The sequence below is a fragment of the Miscanthus floridulus genome, chromosome 5, assembly GCF_019320115.1.
Source record: "Miscanthus floridulus cultivar M001 chromosome 5, ASM1932011v1, whole genome shotgun sequence".
Taxonomy (NCBI): domain Eukaryota; kingdom Viridiplantae; phylum Streptophyta; class Magnoliopsida; order Poales; family Poaceae; genus Miscanthus; species Miscanthus floridulus.
Window position 1 is genome coordinate 74357366 of NC_089584.1, and position 16507 is coordinate 74373872.

At 43.2% G+C, this 16507-nt stretch overlaps 2 protein-coding genes and 1 pseudogene across 6 annotated transcripts; 1 reads left to right on the forward strand and 2 right to left on the reverse strand.

The window, feature by feature from the left end:
• Positions 1-3270: 3270 nt before the first annotated feature.
• On the reverse strand, positions 3271-10404 carry LOC136452348 (SNF1-related protein kinase regulatory subunit gamma-1-like). Of its 5 annotated transcripts, XM_066452965.1 has the most exons (8): positions 10127-10404; positions 9402-9490; positions 5632-6489; positions 5356-5517; positions 4818-5260; positions 4204-4470; positions 3828-4000; positions 3271-3744 (listed from the first exon to the last, which is right to left on the reverse strand). In XM_066452965.1, the coding sequence occupies exons 3-8, from the start codon at positions 5717-5719 to the stop codon at positions 3420-3422; spliced, it is 1458 nt and encodes a 485-aa protein (XP_066309062.1). In that variant the 5' UTR covers positions 5720-6489; positions 9402-9490; positions 10127-10404; the 3' UTR covers positions 3271-3419. The 5 variants fall into 5 exon arrangements, with proteins under 5 accessions (XP_066309062.1, XP_066309061.1, XP_066309064.1 ...); XM_066452964.1 differs by lacking the exon at positions 9402-9490; XM_066452967.1 differs by lacking the exon at positions 5632-6489 and having other exon boundaries at positions 9416-9490.
• Positions 7189-9085, forward strand: LOC136454782 (zinc finger BED domain-containing protein RICESLEEPER 2-like). Its single transcript, XM_066455071.1, has 2 exons — positions 7189-8577; positions 9077-9085. Exons 1-2 carry the CDS (start codon positions 7189-7191, stop codon positions 9083-9085), a joined length of 1398 nt encoding a protein of 465 aa, XP_066311168.1.
• A 3453-nt stretch (positions 10405-13857) lies between the features above and the next one.
• On the reverse strand, positions 13858-14977 carry LOC136452350 (probable WRKY transcription factor 47; annotated as a pseudogene).
• Positions 14978-16507: the final 1530 nt, after the last annotated feature.

Below are 16507 nucleotides of genomic sequence, written 5' to 3' on the forward strand. Positions count from 1 at the left end.
GCGCCAAGATGAACGTCTTCTTCTGGAGCCATCATTGCTGTCATCCAATGGAGGAGACGATCTACTTCAGTCGAGGACGACTTCAATTCAAGAAAGGGAGGATGATGAGGACATAACTTCTTCATCACATACAAGCCAAGGAGAGGAGGAGGTCCAGCATGGGCGTCCAATTCATCTTTCTCATGGTGGAGGCCCAGTCCAACTGAAGTTGGAGCCCATCTCGGGTTCTAGGACTAGTCTGCCTTAAACTAGTCACCCAAGACGCATCCGGACTCCATTTTCAACGATCCATATATGGTTGGAAAGCTAATTTGATAAGAAAGCCAATGCAAGTGGTCGCACATCAAAAGCCCTTCGAAATCAACAGGAATCGTCAAAATAAGTCAGCGTCCAGAATCTACCAAGGTGTTGTGACACCGTCTTTTGGTCCATTGGACAGTGTATCGTGTTTGGACCCATTAGGGAGCGCGTCCAGGGGGGTGACACCCAAGACTCTATAAATAGCAGCCGTCGCTCTCCTTAGGGTTTGAGTTTTATTTAGTTCTTGATTTCCTTGTGAAACAGACATTATTTTACTGCAACTATGCCGCCAAGGCTGCTTGCTATGAACCAGGGCCCCAGTTCTAGATCTTAGTCCTTTCGAATAAAGACTTGAACTCCTTCTCATTATCATAAGCCTCATATTTATTTGCAATTTCAGATTGCGTTCATCCCGTTCTTGCTTGTGTTCTCAATTCGCTTGCAGGAAAGCCTTCTTAGCGAGGTCAATTGCGTTCACGTGGTTGATAACCAACAGAGCAGTGGTATAACGGTTGCGGGGGTCTGAATCAATCTTGGTTCGAAGCCTAGATCGTGAACGCTGAGTCTCCACCAATCGACACTATCATACCTTTTGGAAGATCAGGCCTAGTCTACATCAACCAACCTCCGCTCGACAATCCTTGCTTCTCTAAGCCGTCTAGGTGGCGGCAACCACCAAGAGTAACAAGCAAATCCCGCAGCAAAACATGAACACCAAGTGCCTCTAGATGCAATCAGTCAAGCAATGCACTTGGATTCTCTCCCAATCTCACAAAGATGATGAATCAATGATGGAGATGAATGGGAGGGCTTTTGCTAAGCCCACAAGGTTGCTATGTCAATGCAAATGGCCAAGAGAGTGAGCTTGAGCCAGCCATGGGGCTTAAATAGAAGCCCCCACGAAATAGAGCCGTTGTACCCTTTTACTAGGCACAACACGGGGTGACCGGACGCTCTGGTCATATCGACCGGATGCGATGCGTGCCATGTGTCCCCTCTCTTCAAATACTGAGCGCTCGATTCCAGCGGTCAAGTGATGACCGGACGCAGCAGCTCAAAGTGACCGGACGCTGGACCTCAGCGTCCGACCAGAAATGATTTTTCACGACCAGACGCGTCCGGTCATGCTCGACCGGACCCACCCAGCATCTGGTCACTCGGCGTCTCCTCTGTGCACTGCCACGTCAGCAGGACTGGACGCAGCCCTCCAGCGTCCGGTCACTAAGTGACCCAGTGTCCGATCAGAGACCGACGCCAGCGTCTTCACTGCTTCTACTGACCGGACGCACCGGTCCTTCCGAGACCAGTGTCCGGTCACTTATAGTGACCTCCGTCTTTTCTATATAGGGCGCTGGTGAAGTTCCTAACCCTTGCTCAAATGTGCCAACCATCAAGTGTATCACCTTGTGCACATGTGTTAGCATATTTTCGTAAATATTTTCAAGGGTGTTAGCACTCCACTAGATCCCAAATGCATATGCAATGAGTTAGAGCATCTAGTGGCACTTTGATAACCGTATTTCGATACGACTTTCACCCCTCTTAATAGTACGGCTATCGATCCTAAATGTGATCACACTCACTAAGTGTCTTGATCACCAAAACAAAATGGCTCCTACAATTTATATATTTGCCTTGAGCCTTTTGTTTTTCTCTTTCTTCTTTTCAAGTCCAAGCGCTTGATCATCACCATAGCATCACCATCATCATGTCATGATCTTCATTTGCTTCACCACTTGAAAATGTGCTACCTATCTCATAATCACTTTGATAAACTAGGTTAGCACTTAGGATTTCGTCAATTCACCAAAACCAAACTAGAGCTTTCAGCCATGCATAGTCAAAGCAAACCCTACCCAAGCACTGTTCTAAAGCTCCGGTGGCTTCTCTAGTGTAGACAACGTAGAGCTTCACTGTTTATAAAAGCAATGCAATCTCTTCCAATTCAACTCCTTTGAGTTTGGCTTTGGGTTTCATCCATCCTCGCCTTTTGAAGTACATGTGCTAGTTTTCACAAGTGTGCACTACATCCACTTAGTAGGTTCGCTTAGATCAAGCTACCCTACGTACCCCTCTTCATAGGACCAAAGGAGGAAATAAGAATCTAGCTACTCTAGGTGTATTTCAACACCAAACGACACTTAAACTACCTCACCCTTAGCCTAAATGTATATCTTTTAAAAAGATCGAGAATCATAATTAATTAAGAGTATGGAAACCATAAGAGCTCAGTTTATATGCATTATTGTGACATCACTAAATAATGCCGTTACAAATACACGTTAGCCACAAATGGTTGTGTCGTCATTAATCGTCAAAACCGTAGAGGCCTAGACGCTTTTCATCGATAATGTTAGCTATTTGTTTTGATGTGAAAAAAAAAACTAGTCAACATCTCTTCTTGGAGTGTATGGTGGCTAAGCAGATGTGGCTAGTTCTTTCTACTAATTGGAAAATTTGGATGTTGAGTTAGGAGGGAAGTTTTGATCCTGGTAGTCCTCTACTTATATAGCAACAAAAAATTCTTCATTCGTAATAGAATTGATCTTTGCTTTCAGGATGCTCGCTGGAATAGAGTTTGTTGCTGAACATTGTTGGGATGGAAATGCTCGGCTGGCAGATACCAGATTTTGGCAGACTTCAGAAAACATTAATGGGTATAAGAAGAATGGCAAGTTCTTATATCAAGATGATACGCTTTCCTCCAAGGTTTCTCGATGGGTTCATCTACAGCGAACTAGGAGATGGTGGTTTTGATGAACATGCTGTCCCTGCACGAGGTTTCCTTCCTGGATGTTGATAACTGAGATCTTTAGAAGTGAAGGCGTCAAGTTCCCTGTGCTGCTGCTTTGACTCCTTTTTTTTTTTTTTTTTTTTTTTGGTGCTGTAAGGTGTATCCAGAGCCTGCAACGTGGGTAAATGATCGCCTCCTAATGGTTACCACGCATTTGATCAGCAAACTATCCAAACTTCCAAAGAAATGGCGTAGTATATATTTAACATAACAGAAGCCTTCTTAATTAATCTAACACAGAATTTGCTGGATTAACACGACATGAATGCACCATTCCAACTAAATAAGCCTTCCTCACATACTCACCTGTTATTCAACATTCCCGCTACAGAAAAGGCTCAACATTTCTCCACTGATCCGACCCCTTTACCCTAAGCTTCTCCATTGCCGGAGTCAAATAGCTGTCGCAATAACCGGGTGGCTCGTGGATAAAGCATGAGATCACATCACGCAGAGTCACAACACCGAGAACCTCAAGGTCATCATCCACTACATATATCCTGTGGGTTATTCTTGATGCAATGCTGTCAATAACACTACCAAGGGAAGCGTCAGGAGTGCAGGTGGGTGGTGGCTTCACCAGGCAATTGTTCCCTGAATCAGGAAGAGTGGAGCCTAGAGTCCTCATGAATTCAATGACCGTAAGTTGCCTGTATGCAAGAAACCATTAAGACATAAGGGATACATTATAAAAAAAGAACACAGGGACGCAAACTATAAGATAGCTTGATACCTGAAATTTGAAAATAAGTCGGGTCTAAGCAACAGAAAGCGGATGTCCCTTATGCTAACACTGCCCACAAGTTTTCTTTTGGGGCCTTCTACTACTGGTACACCACCAATCTTGTTATCCTTCATGCACTTGAAAGCTTCTAAGATTAGATCATCACTGTTGACGGTGATAACCTGAAAAAAAAACACACAAAATTGTCATATCAACATTTACCAGTGTCTGTTGAAGAGGCAAACACATAAGGAACTCTATAATGTAGTGCTTTGAAGGTTGCACAAGTAAATTAATCAGAATATCATAGAACATAGGGAACTGGCTCTTCTATTAAAAGGGTGGAATTCAACTGAAGCAGAAATAAGAGGGAGACAAAAATAACCTCATCAATGGACATAAATGGAAGTCCTAAGTCTGAAAGAGGAAGTGCAGAAATGTAGTCAAACCAGTCCCTCCCTTTACATTGCTGCAGTCCTTTGACAACACCAGCCTGAGTAATGAAGTTCTTGATGATAGGTTTTTCGGGCTCAATCACAGGGACATTTCTCAATCTGTACTTAGAGAGCAACAGAAGTACAGTCAGCATGGAACTGTCCAGTGTAATGGGGACGAAAGGAGACCAGTGGTATGACTCTACAATCGATCGAACCTGCAGTAGTAAAAGAACAACAGATGATCATCATTCAATATTTAACTAGAATAAAAGGGTCTGAACCAACTTGAATCTTATCAACAAAACACATTGCAGGTAATAACAATAAAAAAAGGCAAGATATGTCTAAACTTTAAACCATGGGGCAACGGTTGCAATATATGGTTCAACCCTAGGGTAACCAAACTTCAGTTTAGCTACACAGAAAAACATTAGGTCAAGTGTGTTCCTTTGAGTGGATGGATTCTTAAATTTGATCAATGCTAACAAAAGAAAACAGAGTTACTATTTATTCATTCAGTGGTTACACGCATAACTGTTCAGGCCAGGGCCAAATGGCTTACTGTTGTTGATCTGAAAGGTTCCTGCTGAAGCAAAACTTTGTAGAAATCCTCCCCTAAATGATCTGCAGCAGTCAGCCCATCCTTCGCCACACCCTTTTCAGCAGTTAATCCACCAGCAACAGCAGCCCCAATTGCGGCTGCAGTTAAGCCAGCTACAGCAGCTGGGCCAGTTGCACCCAAAGCTGCCACCCCAACCGCACCAACAGCACCCATGCCAACTCCGGCCGCAGTTGCTGATGCAGCTGAGAGTGCAACAGCAGCAAGCTCAGCATTTTCTAGTACCCAACGGATGATTGCTGAGTAATCGATGACACCAAGGTACCTCCCCTGCCAATCAGTAGGAACCCCAGGTTCTGGATTCAGCACTGGTGCTGCCCTTATGTTCTGTTCAGATAGAGTCCTTACAGCGTCAAGGACAGAAGTATCACCAGGAATTTCAATTACTGCATAAAAAACATTGAGGATTACAAAATGTACAATAAAGGAGATGAAACACATAAAAACAATTTGAGTAGTTTTGTTTTGCAACAGGGTGTACCTCGACCAGTTGGAACCTCGGGGAAGGATGAGACTGGAATCTGAGCAAAGGCAGCAGTTAGCGATTCTTGCAAAGACAGTGGCAACTTCTTCTTAGACTGGATAGCTTCAAAGTAGGCATCACAGCTTGGAAATTCAGGGTTTTCCTCAGGCTGATCCATGTCTACAAGAAATTGTTGAAGAATTAATCAAACAGACATCGTCTATCTACACTGTAACCAACTAACACATCACACATGCAGGGCAGGCAATATCAAGATAAGGTTTGCCAGTACACCTGAGAATGGATTGGCTTTACTCCAAAATCCAGTTGGACTTTGGCACCTGGACTTTGTTGGATTTGGACTCAGTTGGATAAAAGACATCCATTCCCTTTACATCCAATACCTTTTGGTTATGTCGGACAAATAAAACAGGGTAATAAAACAGGGTAATCCAAGTTCTATTGGACATCTGTTCCTGTTCGGGGCAGCCAGCGAATTTGCCACGGTGGCGGCAGCGGCGGCTGCTGTCACAGGGTGGGCGCTCTCGCGGCCAGCTCCGTCAGTGCTGCGCCATGGCCTTCTTCGCGTTCTCCTCAGCCAGCACGTCCCCCAGCTGGTCTCCAGGCATTCAAGGGTTGAGGCTATTAGGGCGAGCAACTTCCGCCCATCGGCTCTTAGCGTGAGGTGTCGCGATTGACCGGGGTGCTCGTGCCGGTGAAGCAAGTACAGATCGTCAGCATTCCTACCCCTTCTCGGTATCCTCCATCTCGATTTGAAGGTCCGTATGCTTGCTGCCCTCAAGTACCCCTACCCCCCATATCATAGTTCTTGTCAATCGTAGTACCAATATCCAGTGTTGATTTCTTGTGGATCATAGTGGACATGTGCAACAATGATTGCTTGATGTAGAGATTGAAACGCCTGAGCAATCCATTTCCTCTTACTACATTCAATTTTAGTCTGCTTGGAAGTTGGCATGCAGCAGAAAAAACTAGAGAGTAGAAATTGGGGTTAGTATGTAAAGTTATCTGTAAAAATTTATGTAAAGGTCAAAGTTATCTGTAGATGATCCACAGTTAGAAGTGGCCTTTGATAGGCAGGGCTTCTTTTTCCTGTTGATTCATTCTTTCAATCAATGCCTCAGATTGTGCCTGCAGAAGAGTGACACATCTTAGCTTATTTCTTTTTGTCTGGTTACCAAATTAGTGTAGGATGATGTAATCTTCTTGATCATCTGTTCAGTTCAGCGCAACTGATTTGTGTCAAGATATTGACATGGAAAATACTTTTTTTGTAATCACTAAACTCAGAATCAAGTACTGATAAAATCAAGAAAGGAGTCGCAGACTGAAGTGAAAGAATTGAAGTTTGTTTACGGTGACTATAATAAATGAAGAAATTAAATTTTGGTTAGAGTACCAGCAAACACACAGAGGTGGCAGGTCAGGGATATAACTTTTTTATCCTGATCCCTTGTTTGGGTTTGTACGGTTTGGGTATGGGTTAGTTATAGTATGCCTGCTGTACTGGTGTGTATGTATGTGGGTTCTTTGCTGGACCAGCAAAGAGATGCCTGGCAGGTTTTATATATACCAAACAGGGCAACAAGGGAGTGCATAGTCATAGTTCTTTTAGTAACTTGTAGCATGAAATTCTTTGTGGTTCCAGTTATTGCATTTTATATATACCAAACAGTTTTTATTGTTAGTACCCTCTGAATAATATGCATGCAGGTTTTATTGTTAGCTTCCAACTGCAATCCTGCATAACATAGCACTTTTGTTTTGGGAATGGTTATCGACTCTGTGATCTGATCACATACTTTTCTTTTCTATAGGTCAACTGGAAGGATGCCTAATAGTGAAAGTTTGGCACTACTTGATGAGGGTCCTGATGAAGCCGTACAGAATTCAGGCCGCAGAAGCAGGAGAAGATCTCCAGTATGGAACTATTTTGAAGAGTTACCAAATGAGGGAAAAGCCATCTGCATCCATTGTAGATCAAAACTGGCATATCATCAGGGTCTTGGAATATCACATCTAAGGAACCATATTACATCTACCTGCAAAGAACTTCCTCCAGATATAGATCGCGGTTCGATTTTTCCAAAGGTTGTGCCTGGTGTAGATGTTCGCAGTTTTGTATTGGACCCAAAGATAGTCAGGGATTTTAAGACCAAGTTTTGGATCACATCAAATATCTCCTTCAAAAAGATAGAAAATGGATTCTTTAAGAGAATGATGAAATCAGCCCATCCAAGCCTTGAAGTTCATGGTCGACATACGCTCAAGAGCAATTGCATGTCAGTGTATCAAGAAGAGAAGAAAAAGATAGCAAGTGGTTTTTCCAATATAGATTCCTGTGTTAGCTTCACTTCAGATATGTGGACTTCAGTTCAGAATCTTGGATACATATGTTTGACTGCACGTTTTATAGATGAAGAGTGGAATTTGCACAAGCATCTTATCAATTTTAAACAAGTTCTTCATCCTCATAATGCTGCTGCAATTCATAGTAAAATCATGGACTGCCTTTATGAGTGGGATCTATCCAATAAAGCTTTAGCTTTTACTCTAGATAATGCCACCTCAAATGATGGAGCTGTACGAAAGCTAAAAGGCACTCTTTGGAGACGTATGCCCTTTCAAGGTGCTGATCTTCATGTGAGGTGTTCAGCTCACATTCTGAACTTGATTGTCCAAGATGGAATGGAAACCATACAGAATATCATTGAGCCTGTTAGGAATGTCATTAAGCATATTTCATCATCTAGCTCTCGGCTGCAGATTTTCAATACCATTCCGCACCAATTTAATCTTCGACCTAAGAGGGGATTCACCCTAGATGTTCCTACAAGGTGGAACTCTACTTATGACATGCTTGAAGAAGCTCTTCAGTATAAGGATGCCTTGACCCACTATGCTAATCTGCAGAACATTCAAGGACCCAACCTTGAGCAATGGAACTTAGCAGAAAGAGTTTGCAATTTTTTGAAAATTTTTGCTGATGCAACCAAAGTCTTCTCACAGCATAATTCTCCTAGTTCGCATAGGTATGTTGAAGAGGTTTGGGGGATAAGGGAACTACTCCTCGATGAAAAAAAAAACATGAGTGATGAATTCTTGAAGGTCTTGTGTGATGACATGAAGTCAAAGTTTGACAAATATTGGGATGAACCTAACAAAATCCTTTTTGGTTGCGTCGCTATTAGATCCACGGTACAAGTTATTCTTTTTGAGGTATTGTCTCATGAAATTTTATGGAGAGGAAGTGGCTGATAGCAAAGCAAATGCTGCTCTTACTTGGTTTAAAGTGTATTATTCTCATTACGAGAGCATGCTGCAAAGGAGTTCACAGAGTACTGCTTCTTCATCGCCCGAAGTGGGTGGTTCAGCAAGTACACTTTCTTTGTTATCTGGAAAACGCAAGCTGGGGCTGGAATTTGCAATGTTTAGGCATCAACGAAGGCCTCATCGATCAAGAAGATCAGAAGTTGACACTTACCTAGATGAAGTTCAGAAACGGTGGAAGCACTCATAGGTGCTAAGGATTGGCTCAAAGTCTACCTATCAGATGATGAAAATGAAGATGGTAAAACATTTTTTTGATATGCAATTAACATTTGATGATATGTCTAGTTATGACCTGTTTCTGTGATTACATATCTTGTTACTGCTGTGAAAATAAAAATGTTTTGGGAATGCGAATGCCTGTGAACACCTCATTTTTTTGGTGCAGGAACTGTGACAGAAGTGACTACTGCTCGAGTTTCTCACCGCGTGGATGTGAGGATTTAGTGAACACCTTGCCCATACTCATACAGATTAGCATCTACAGCTTAAATTCTTCTGTTTAAGTTAGATACTATGGCTACTGATTTGCTTCTCAAAAAGATGTATTGATTAGCATATACAGCTTTAGCTTCAGTTATTAAGTTAAAAAAGGTATATCAGTTGCTTTAAAGTTTTTTGCTGTATTTGCTTGCAACTTATGAGCAGACATGTGATGTATGAATGATGAATGCCTGGTATGTTTAAGGGCAAATATTTGTTTCTGCATTTACCAGTTTTGGGTTACCTGCATTCCTTGCTGTGGGGCAGCTTCTCCTTCCCCTTGACGTCGGTGCCGGCGACAGTCCAGTCCAAAGTTGTCCTGCACGTACACCAGCACCGTGACGGCCAGCACGTACACCAGCACAGTTGTCCTGCACACCGATGCTGACGAAAAAGTAGAACCAGTTGAAGAAGCGCAGCATCTTGTCGTGCTCGCCGTCGTGGGACTCGTAGTTAGTTGGATTGTGTTGGATGGATTGGACTTTGGTGGAAAGTTAGACTGGACTTGGATTGGACGTTTCTAATAATTATAAGGGCTGGACTGGTTAGGGACGTTGGTTTAGTCCATATTCTGCTGGATTCCTACGTTCGGATTTTGGATGTGCATCCATTCTCAGGTGTATTTGCCAGCATATATAAATAATACCCATTACCCAATTAATGAAATATAAGTAACTCTGATTGCAGGAACTACACGCACAGTTTAGTCTCTAATTAGGTATCCTCTCAAAACAACAGAGGTGACATCCCTATTGGGCATTACAACAAACATCCTATAGGCATGATTTGAACTTGAATTCATCTATCTATATCATCCCAAACCACACAAACAAAAACTCCATCGACTTTCCTACGCATGGACAAAAACTCCATCGACTTTCCTACACATGGAATCAGATGAATCGGCGTAGTGGGTTCAGTGACTCCTACAAGAAGATGGATAAGTTTGATTCACCTTGGGCTCGGATGCAGGAACCAAGTAGCGCCGCCTCCCTGGCCCGGGAAGAGATTGGGACGGAGGAAGAACTAGGAGGTGTGATTTTGGCGGATCTGCGATCCCTGTTCCCGTGCCTCCGGTTCTTGGACGGCGATGGGAAATTCGGAAACGGTGGGCGGCAGGTTTCTTTCTTGGTTCCAAATCCAGGGGCAAAGGCGCCCGGAGCCCGGAGGAGAGGGGAAGGCAGGGGAGGCGCGACTGGAGTCGCCGAACGCGAGAGATGGCGAGAGGCGACCGCACCACGTGTACGCTGGGTGGGGCCTACGTAAGCAGGATAGAGAATTCCTTCGTCTATACTTTCCCTTCACTGCTGGGCCGGACTTATCATGAAAAAACAGGCCTATGATCCCACCATTGACCTGGCCCAGCAAACGAAGCCTAATTTGATTATTCGACCGCTATTTTTTTTTCTAAAAGAAATGGAAATGAGACTAGAAGTGGAGTATCATCTCCCGGCGTAGTTTGGCCAGAAAAAGCTCATTTGCCAGTTCAGAGTTGCCTTTGATTAATCGTGAACTTTACCTAGCCATTAGACAGTTTGGTTAATACTATCTTGTATCCATTGACATTTTCAATTCATAACGATCGTATCCTTTTTTTTGATCATTCTTCCTCCTCTCCTTTTTTTTTTGATCAATTCTTCCTCCTCTCCTAGTAGGAACACCGATGAGCCACCGGCATTTCCTCCCTTCATTTCCTCAATTGAACTTCTTCACGACACTATTGTTCATTGGGCTCTTGGCATTGTCATTGTCTTCCTTCGTTGTATTGGAAAAAAGTTCATATTACTCCCTCCAAGCTTGGCCTATCTCCAAATAACCCCCAAACTAACATTTGGTTCAATTTACTCCCTCAAACTATTTAGGTTGGTCCAACTAACACCTTCAAAAGATTTTTATTCTTTTTATTTCTCTATGTACAAATTATATTTTAGTTTCAAATTTTGTAAGGTGACAGAGGACATTGTATTTTGTATTAGAAAAATGCACTATGAATTTTTCATCATTATGTTTTATACGATATTGTACCTCCCATGTTAATTTATTATTAAATTTCCTAAACTATCAAAATAGTGACAAAAAGTTAAGATATATTTTTCTAACATAACTTATGATGTTCCCTATCATATCACAAAAAGTTGATATTAAGACTCAACTAATATGTGGGAAAACAAAAATAACAAACCATGTTAAGGGGTAAACTAGACCAACTGAAATAGTTAAGGGAGTAAATTAAACCAAATGTAAGTTTATGAGGTAATCTAGACATATGTCAAACTTGAGGGGAGTAATTTGGATTTTTTTCCCATCGTATTTGGTGGCTCCCTGTCCCTGGTCATTGCCTACCATCGATAGGTTGACTTAGGCCCTCTGCAGTGTATAGCTTAAGTAGTGCCAAAAGAAGACAGAGAAAATCTTAGCACCGCTCTATACACTACAATAGCCGATGCCAGTGCCTGAAATTTCTGGAGCGGATCAAGTAGTTGCTCCGTTGCCTACTTCTGCGTTGTGAATTAAATAATCAAAGTTGGATGCTTTTGCCTGTACTCCCTACATCAGATGGATTGATGTAGTATTTTATATGGATGCTTTTTTCGTTTGCGGGACCAAGAGTGATGCTAGCACACTGGCTTGATGATGCCAGTTCTGATGAGCCTACGTGTATCGAAAAAAATTTCAGGCACTACTAGTATGCTGTAGAGGGCCTTAGTGGCACCTCTATCCTGCCACCATCCAATCCACTGGTCCTTCACCACACCATGCCCGGGGGCATCCCATTCCCATCTCCCGATTGCTAATAGCATACCGTCCCACCAAAACCAACCAACCTGCCACACAGGTTTTCTTCTTCTACTCCCTCCATTTCAATCTATAAGGGTGTATTTAGTTGCTTGGATCTATATGGATGGGATGAAACCATCCATGAATGAGGTGTGTTTGGTTGGTAGATCAGTGGGATAAGAAAATCCATGGATAGAGAATATTCCTCCTAGATGCTGGATTTTGTGGTTGAAAAATCTGATAAACTAGCTTATTTATGTCTTCTAATCTTTATCATTAATAAATAATTTAAAGATTGTTAGTATGTTGTATTATTACTTAATAATTATGATGGTAGGATTAGTTCTGATAAGTGCTAATATGTCGATTAGTGCATGTTTTGTGTGCTAATTAGAATATTAGTGGTGCTAATTAACATATTTTATTTTAAATTAGTGATTATCATGAAAAAATAGTATTAGTGTCTAATTAGTTGTTATTATTTTTAAATAATATATATAATTAGTCAACTATTCTCATCCCATTCACTTTCGTCCATCTGACCAAACAGAAAAATGACTCGTCCCATCCATCCAACCAAATATGCATCATGGATATACTTCTCCCAATATCCATGGATCGCCATATCCCATCCAACGTCGACCTTGAACCAAACGCATCCTAAGATGTTTTGACTTTTTTTCGAAAACACGACTTCACGCGTATTTTACTAAGAAGGTTTTGACTTTTTTTGAGATATTGCTATTATTATGTATCTACTAGACATATTGTATATCTAAGTGTACAACAAAAGTTATGTATCTAGATAGAAAAGTCAAAACGTCTTATAATTTGAAATAGAGAAAGTAAGACGGATGCTCCTTTTGAAAAATCCCCTCCTACAACCCAACCTAAACCAAAATCTTGGGTCATCTAAATGTTTGTCATCAATAACAATTGAGGAGGAGCTTGCCTTCAACACAAATTTAAGAACAATCCAAGGAGAAGAATTCAGATATGGCCATGTTCGTTTGTCTTATGAGCCGTACTATTTTAACAAACGAACAGTATTTTCTCTCATAACAAATCAGTGAACAATACTTCTAGCCATGGCTTTTCAGCTAAGCGAACAGGACCTATGCCCATGAAGTGAGAAACAACACGTACCCATGCATGTACACATGCACACTTATTCTATCTCTATAAGCACCTCTCAGAGACTAATATGCGTCATGGTGTCAAACAGCACGCCATTTTTTTGCGAACATGCCTCGGTAAGTATTTCATTAAGAAAAAAGGAATTACAAGACACTGCTACAAGAGATAGCCTACACCATCTAACATTAGAAAAAAAATCAGCCATAAATGTAAGTTTCCATGTTGAGTCATAGATTTGTTCCACCACAGATAACCTAACCAATTTAAATCTAAAATAGAATTCACCGAGGTAGATGACCGATTTATTAGCAGTAGTGTCTCTGCTTCAGGCGAAGCTTGGATTATAATGGGTACAGACAAAGCAGCCTGATCCCACCAGTATACAATCAACCCCTGCCACTGATCGCAAATCCGATGCGCCAAGGAAGTTGACCTGATAGATAAACATAATAGCAGGCGCCTGCTAAATAGTATTTCTGTTATTAGGTATCACGCAAATTAATGCCAAAGGAGATTAAGGCTTGTATTGTACTAGTATCATGTTACAGCTAATTCATGTCATATCAACATGAACCAATTCCATCGGAAAAGAATTGTTATTAATTACAAAACAAACTAATTCAGAACCGTATATGAGAACCGCGAATGAAAATAATGGTGTTACAACCTGAAGTAGGTTACTGGTAATCAAAGAACAAATTAAATCGAATGGGATAAATGTAAAGTCATTTTTTTCCTATCCTCACGCAGTAGTATTTGTGAGCCCATGCATCAGTTAGCAGGGAGGTGGCAAGGTGAAGATGTCAATATTTCTTCCCCCACTACTGCTCGCCGACGTAGCTGGCGACGGCGGCGATCACCGCCGCGCGGAAGTTGGGATCCCCGACCGCCTTCTGCATGATGTTAGCCATCGGGACGAGGTTGCCGTGACTCGACGCCGCAGTCGGCGGCGGCGGACAGGCTTATGGTCACGGCGCCGCTGGACGAATAGCGTTGCGGCGCCGGTGGCAGCACGGAGATGGGGAAGGCCAGCCGCGGCGCACCGTCGCAGCTGGTGCGGAGAGCGGCGGCGGTAGCAGCAGTGCCTGCCGCATCCCGTGACGATGAAGACGACGCCGAGGCGGCGGACGACGACGACGCGAGCACGGCGGATGCCATCGCGGCGGCGTTGGGCGAGAGCGGGTGGTTGTGGACGCCGTCGTACGTGGTGACGAGCACGGCCGTGTCGCGCGCGCACCGCTGGACCTTCTTCCTGACGGGGCAGTCAGGCGCGCCCGTGCAGCGGTAGTAGGCGCGCGGGCACGGGTTGCCCTTGGACACCTTCTGCCCGTACTTCCGCCACTGGCACCCGTCGTTCACCGTGGCCGCGCTGCACCGCGCCCTGAAGGTGACGCGGTCCGGCCTCTGCTGCTGCTGCTGAAGTGGCGGCGGCGCCGGCAGCAGCGCCTTCTTGCTTCCTCTGCCGCTGTCGTCGCTTACTATTACCACCCTCTGCCGCTTGGTGCCAGCAGAGCCGACGGCGCGGCCCGGCTCATCGCCGCCGTCGCTGTCGCAGCGCAAACTGAGGGCCAAACCGATCCCGTCGGCGGCGGCGTTTCTGGCGTGCGGTCGCGCCTGTGTTGCATTGATCGCCTCCCCTCCCCTCGTGCGGAGACTTGCGCCGATCGCGTTCGCCGGCCCGAGGCTAAGTGACAGAAATGGCCCGGCCGGTTCGTCGCCCAAGTTGATCTGGACACATGCATATATATTTTTCAGTAACATGAACAAAGCAAAGTACTCGTACGAGGAGTTGCAGAGAGAAATGAGGGAAAAAAAAGGATACGTCAGTTTTACGTACGTTGTCAGCTGCGCCTCTCATCAGCTCCTCGAAAACAAAAGTCTTGAGCTCCATGAACGCTTGCACTTTCTATCTTCTCCTGTGGCTTTGCTCTTTTCTGCATATGCAACCTGCAGGCTCTTTTGTCTGTCTATATATAGACAGACAGTCGAACAACCGTGCCGTGTGGTCCTATCTACTACCTGAAAATGTCAAAGCTGACTTAAACTCCCTTTCAAAAAGGAAAAAAGAAAAGAAAAAGAGCTGACTTAAACTACTCCTAGTTGTACCCACGCTGCTCTGAGTTAAAAAAAAGGGGAGATGAACAAGTGCAAAAACACGGCAAGGTAACGAACATCATTAGTATAATTATTATTAAGCGATTGATTAGTTCGTTAGTCTCGGCGTTAGAGACGTGACTGCTTTGGTCATCGGGGCTTGACGCTTTCTCCTTTGTGTCCGCGGCACGCTTGGTGCTGGTGGGATGGTTCGTCCTCGCGCACGCGCCTGCATGCACTGCGTGTGGACATGTGGTCTTCCTCAACTCCGGTCCTGATCCGGCAGCAAGTTGCCAAGAAATTCAAATTCTTCGCATGACATTCAAATGGTGAAACGAGGACATAAATAATTCGTCTTAATATATCAATTTGCGGTTGGGGTGCCACGAAGAATTTTCCCGTGTCATCATGAGTAAAATAATGGTTGATGTAAATCGTGGTCTACTGCTCTAGGTTAGGGCACGTATAGTTGACCAAATCTGGGTACAACAATATACTGATATTCTCCCTCCCGGTTGAGCAGCACAAGGTTTAGATTTAGAAATCCCGGTCGGCGGCGCCACACGTGCATGTTGTCCTCCTAGCTACTCCTCCCACAAATAATGCCACAATGTCAAGTTTTAGTACCGTGTAAGTTTAACCAATTATAAATAAAAATATTAATATTATGATATCGGAATAAATATTATTAGATTAATTATGAAATATATTTTTATAATAAATTAATTTAAAGCCATGAAAAATGAATATTTATTAGGAACTTAGTTAAACATAGACCACTTTAACTGACCTGCAATCTATAGTCGTATATTTTTTGGAGTAGAGCACGTAACAAAGGTCTGTTCGTCCGCAACTTCCACCTATAGATATGCTCTTCATCTCTTCGGTAGAAAAAACATAAAAGCAGTGCCGTCTACGTCACAAAAATGTTTTACGTCACGATGAACGACTTGTAACCCTGACCGTACAAGGAATCGAGGCCTTTTCACCTCTGAATTTGACTTTGTCCCGACATGAAAAGTTCATCATCAGCTTATAGTCGTCATTTCTTTTTGGCCGCACAGGTGCAAGTAGTAAGCGCTGACGAACAGGAAAGGATAGCGTAGCATCATGCATTACACTGATTATTACTATTTTTTATAGATGCTATGCCCGTCTTCCCTCTTTCCCGTGAAATGAAAACTTTCCAAACTGCCGGTCAGGTTGAGTTTCTGGTCAGGTGTGTTCCTCCTTCCTGGTAAGCAATTCTGACTTGTCTCTCCCCGTCAAGATTCCGTGGATTTACCATTCCACCGTACAGGGTACGAATTGGTATTCTACTGTAGGT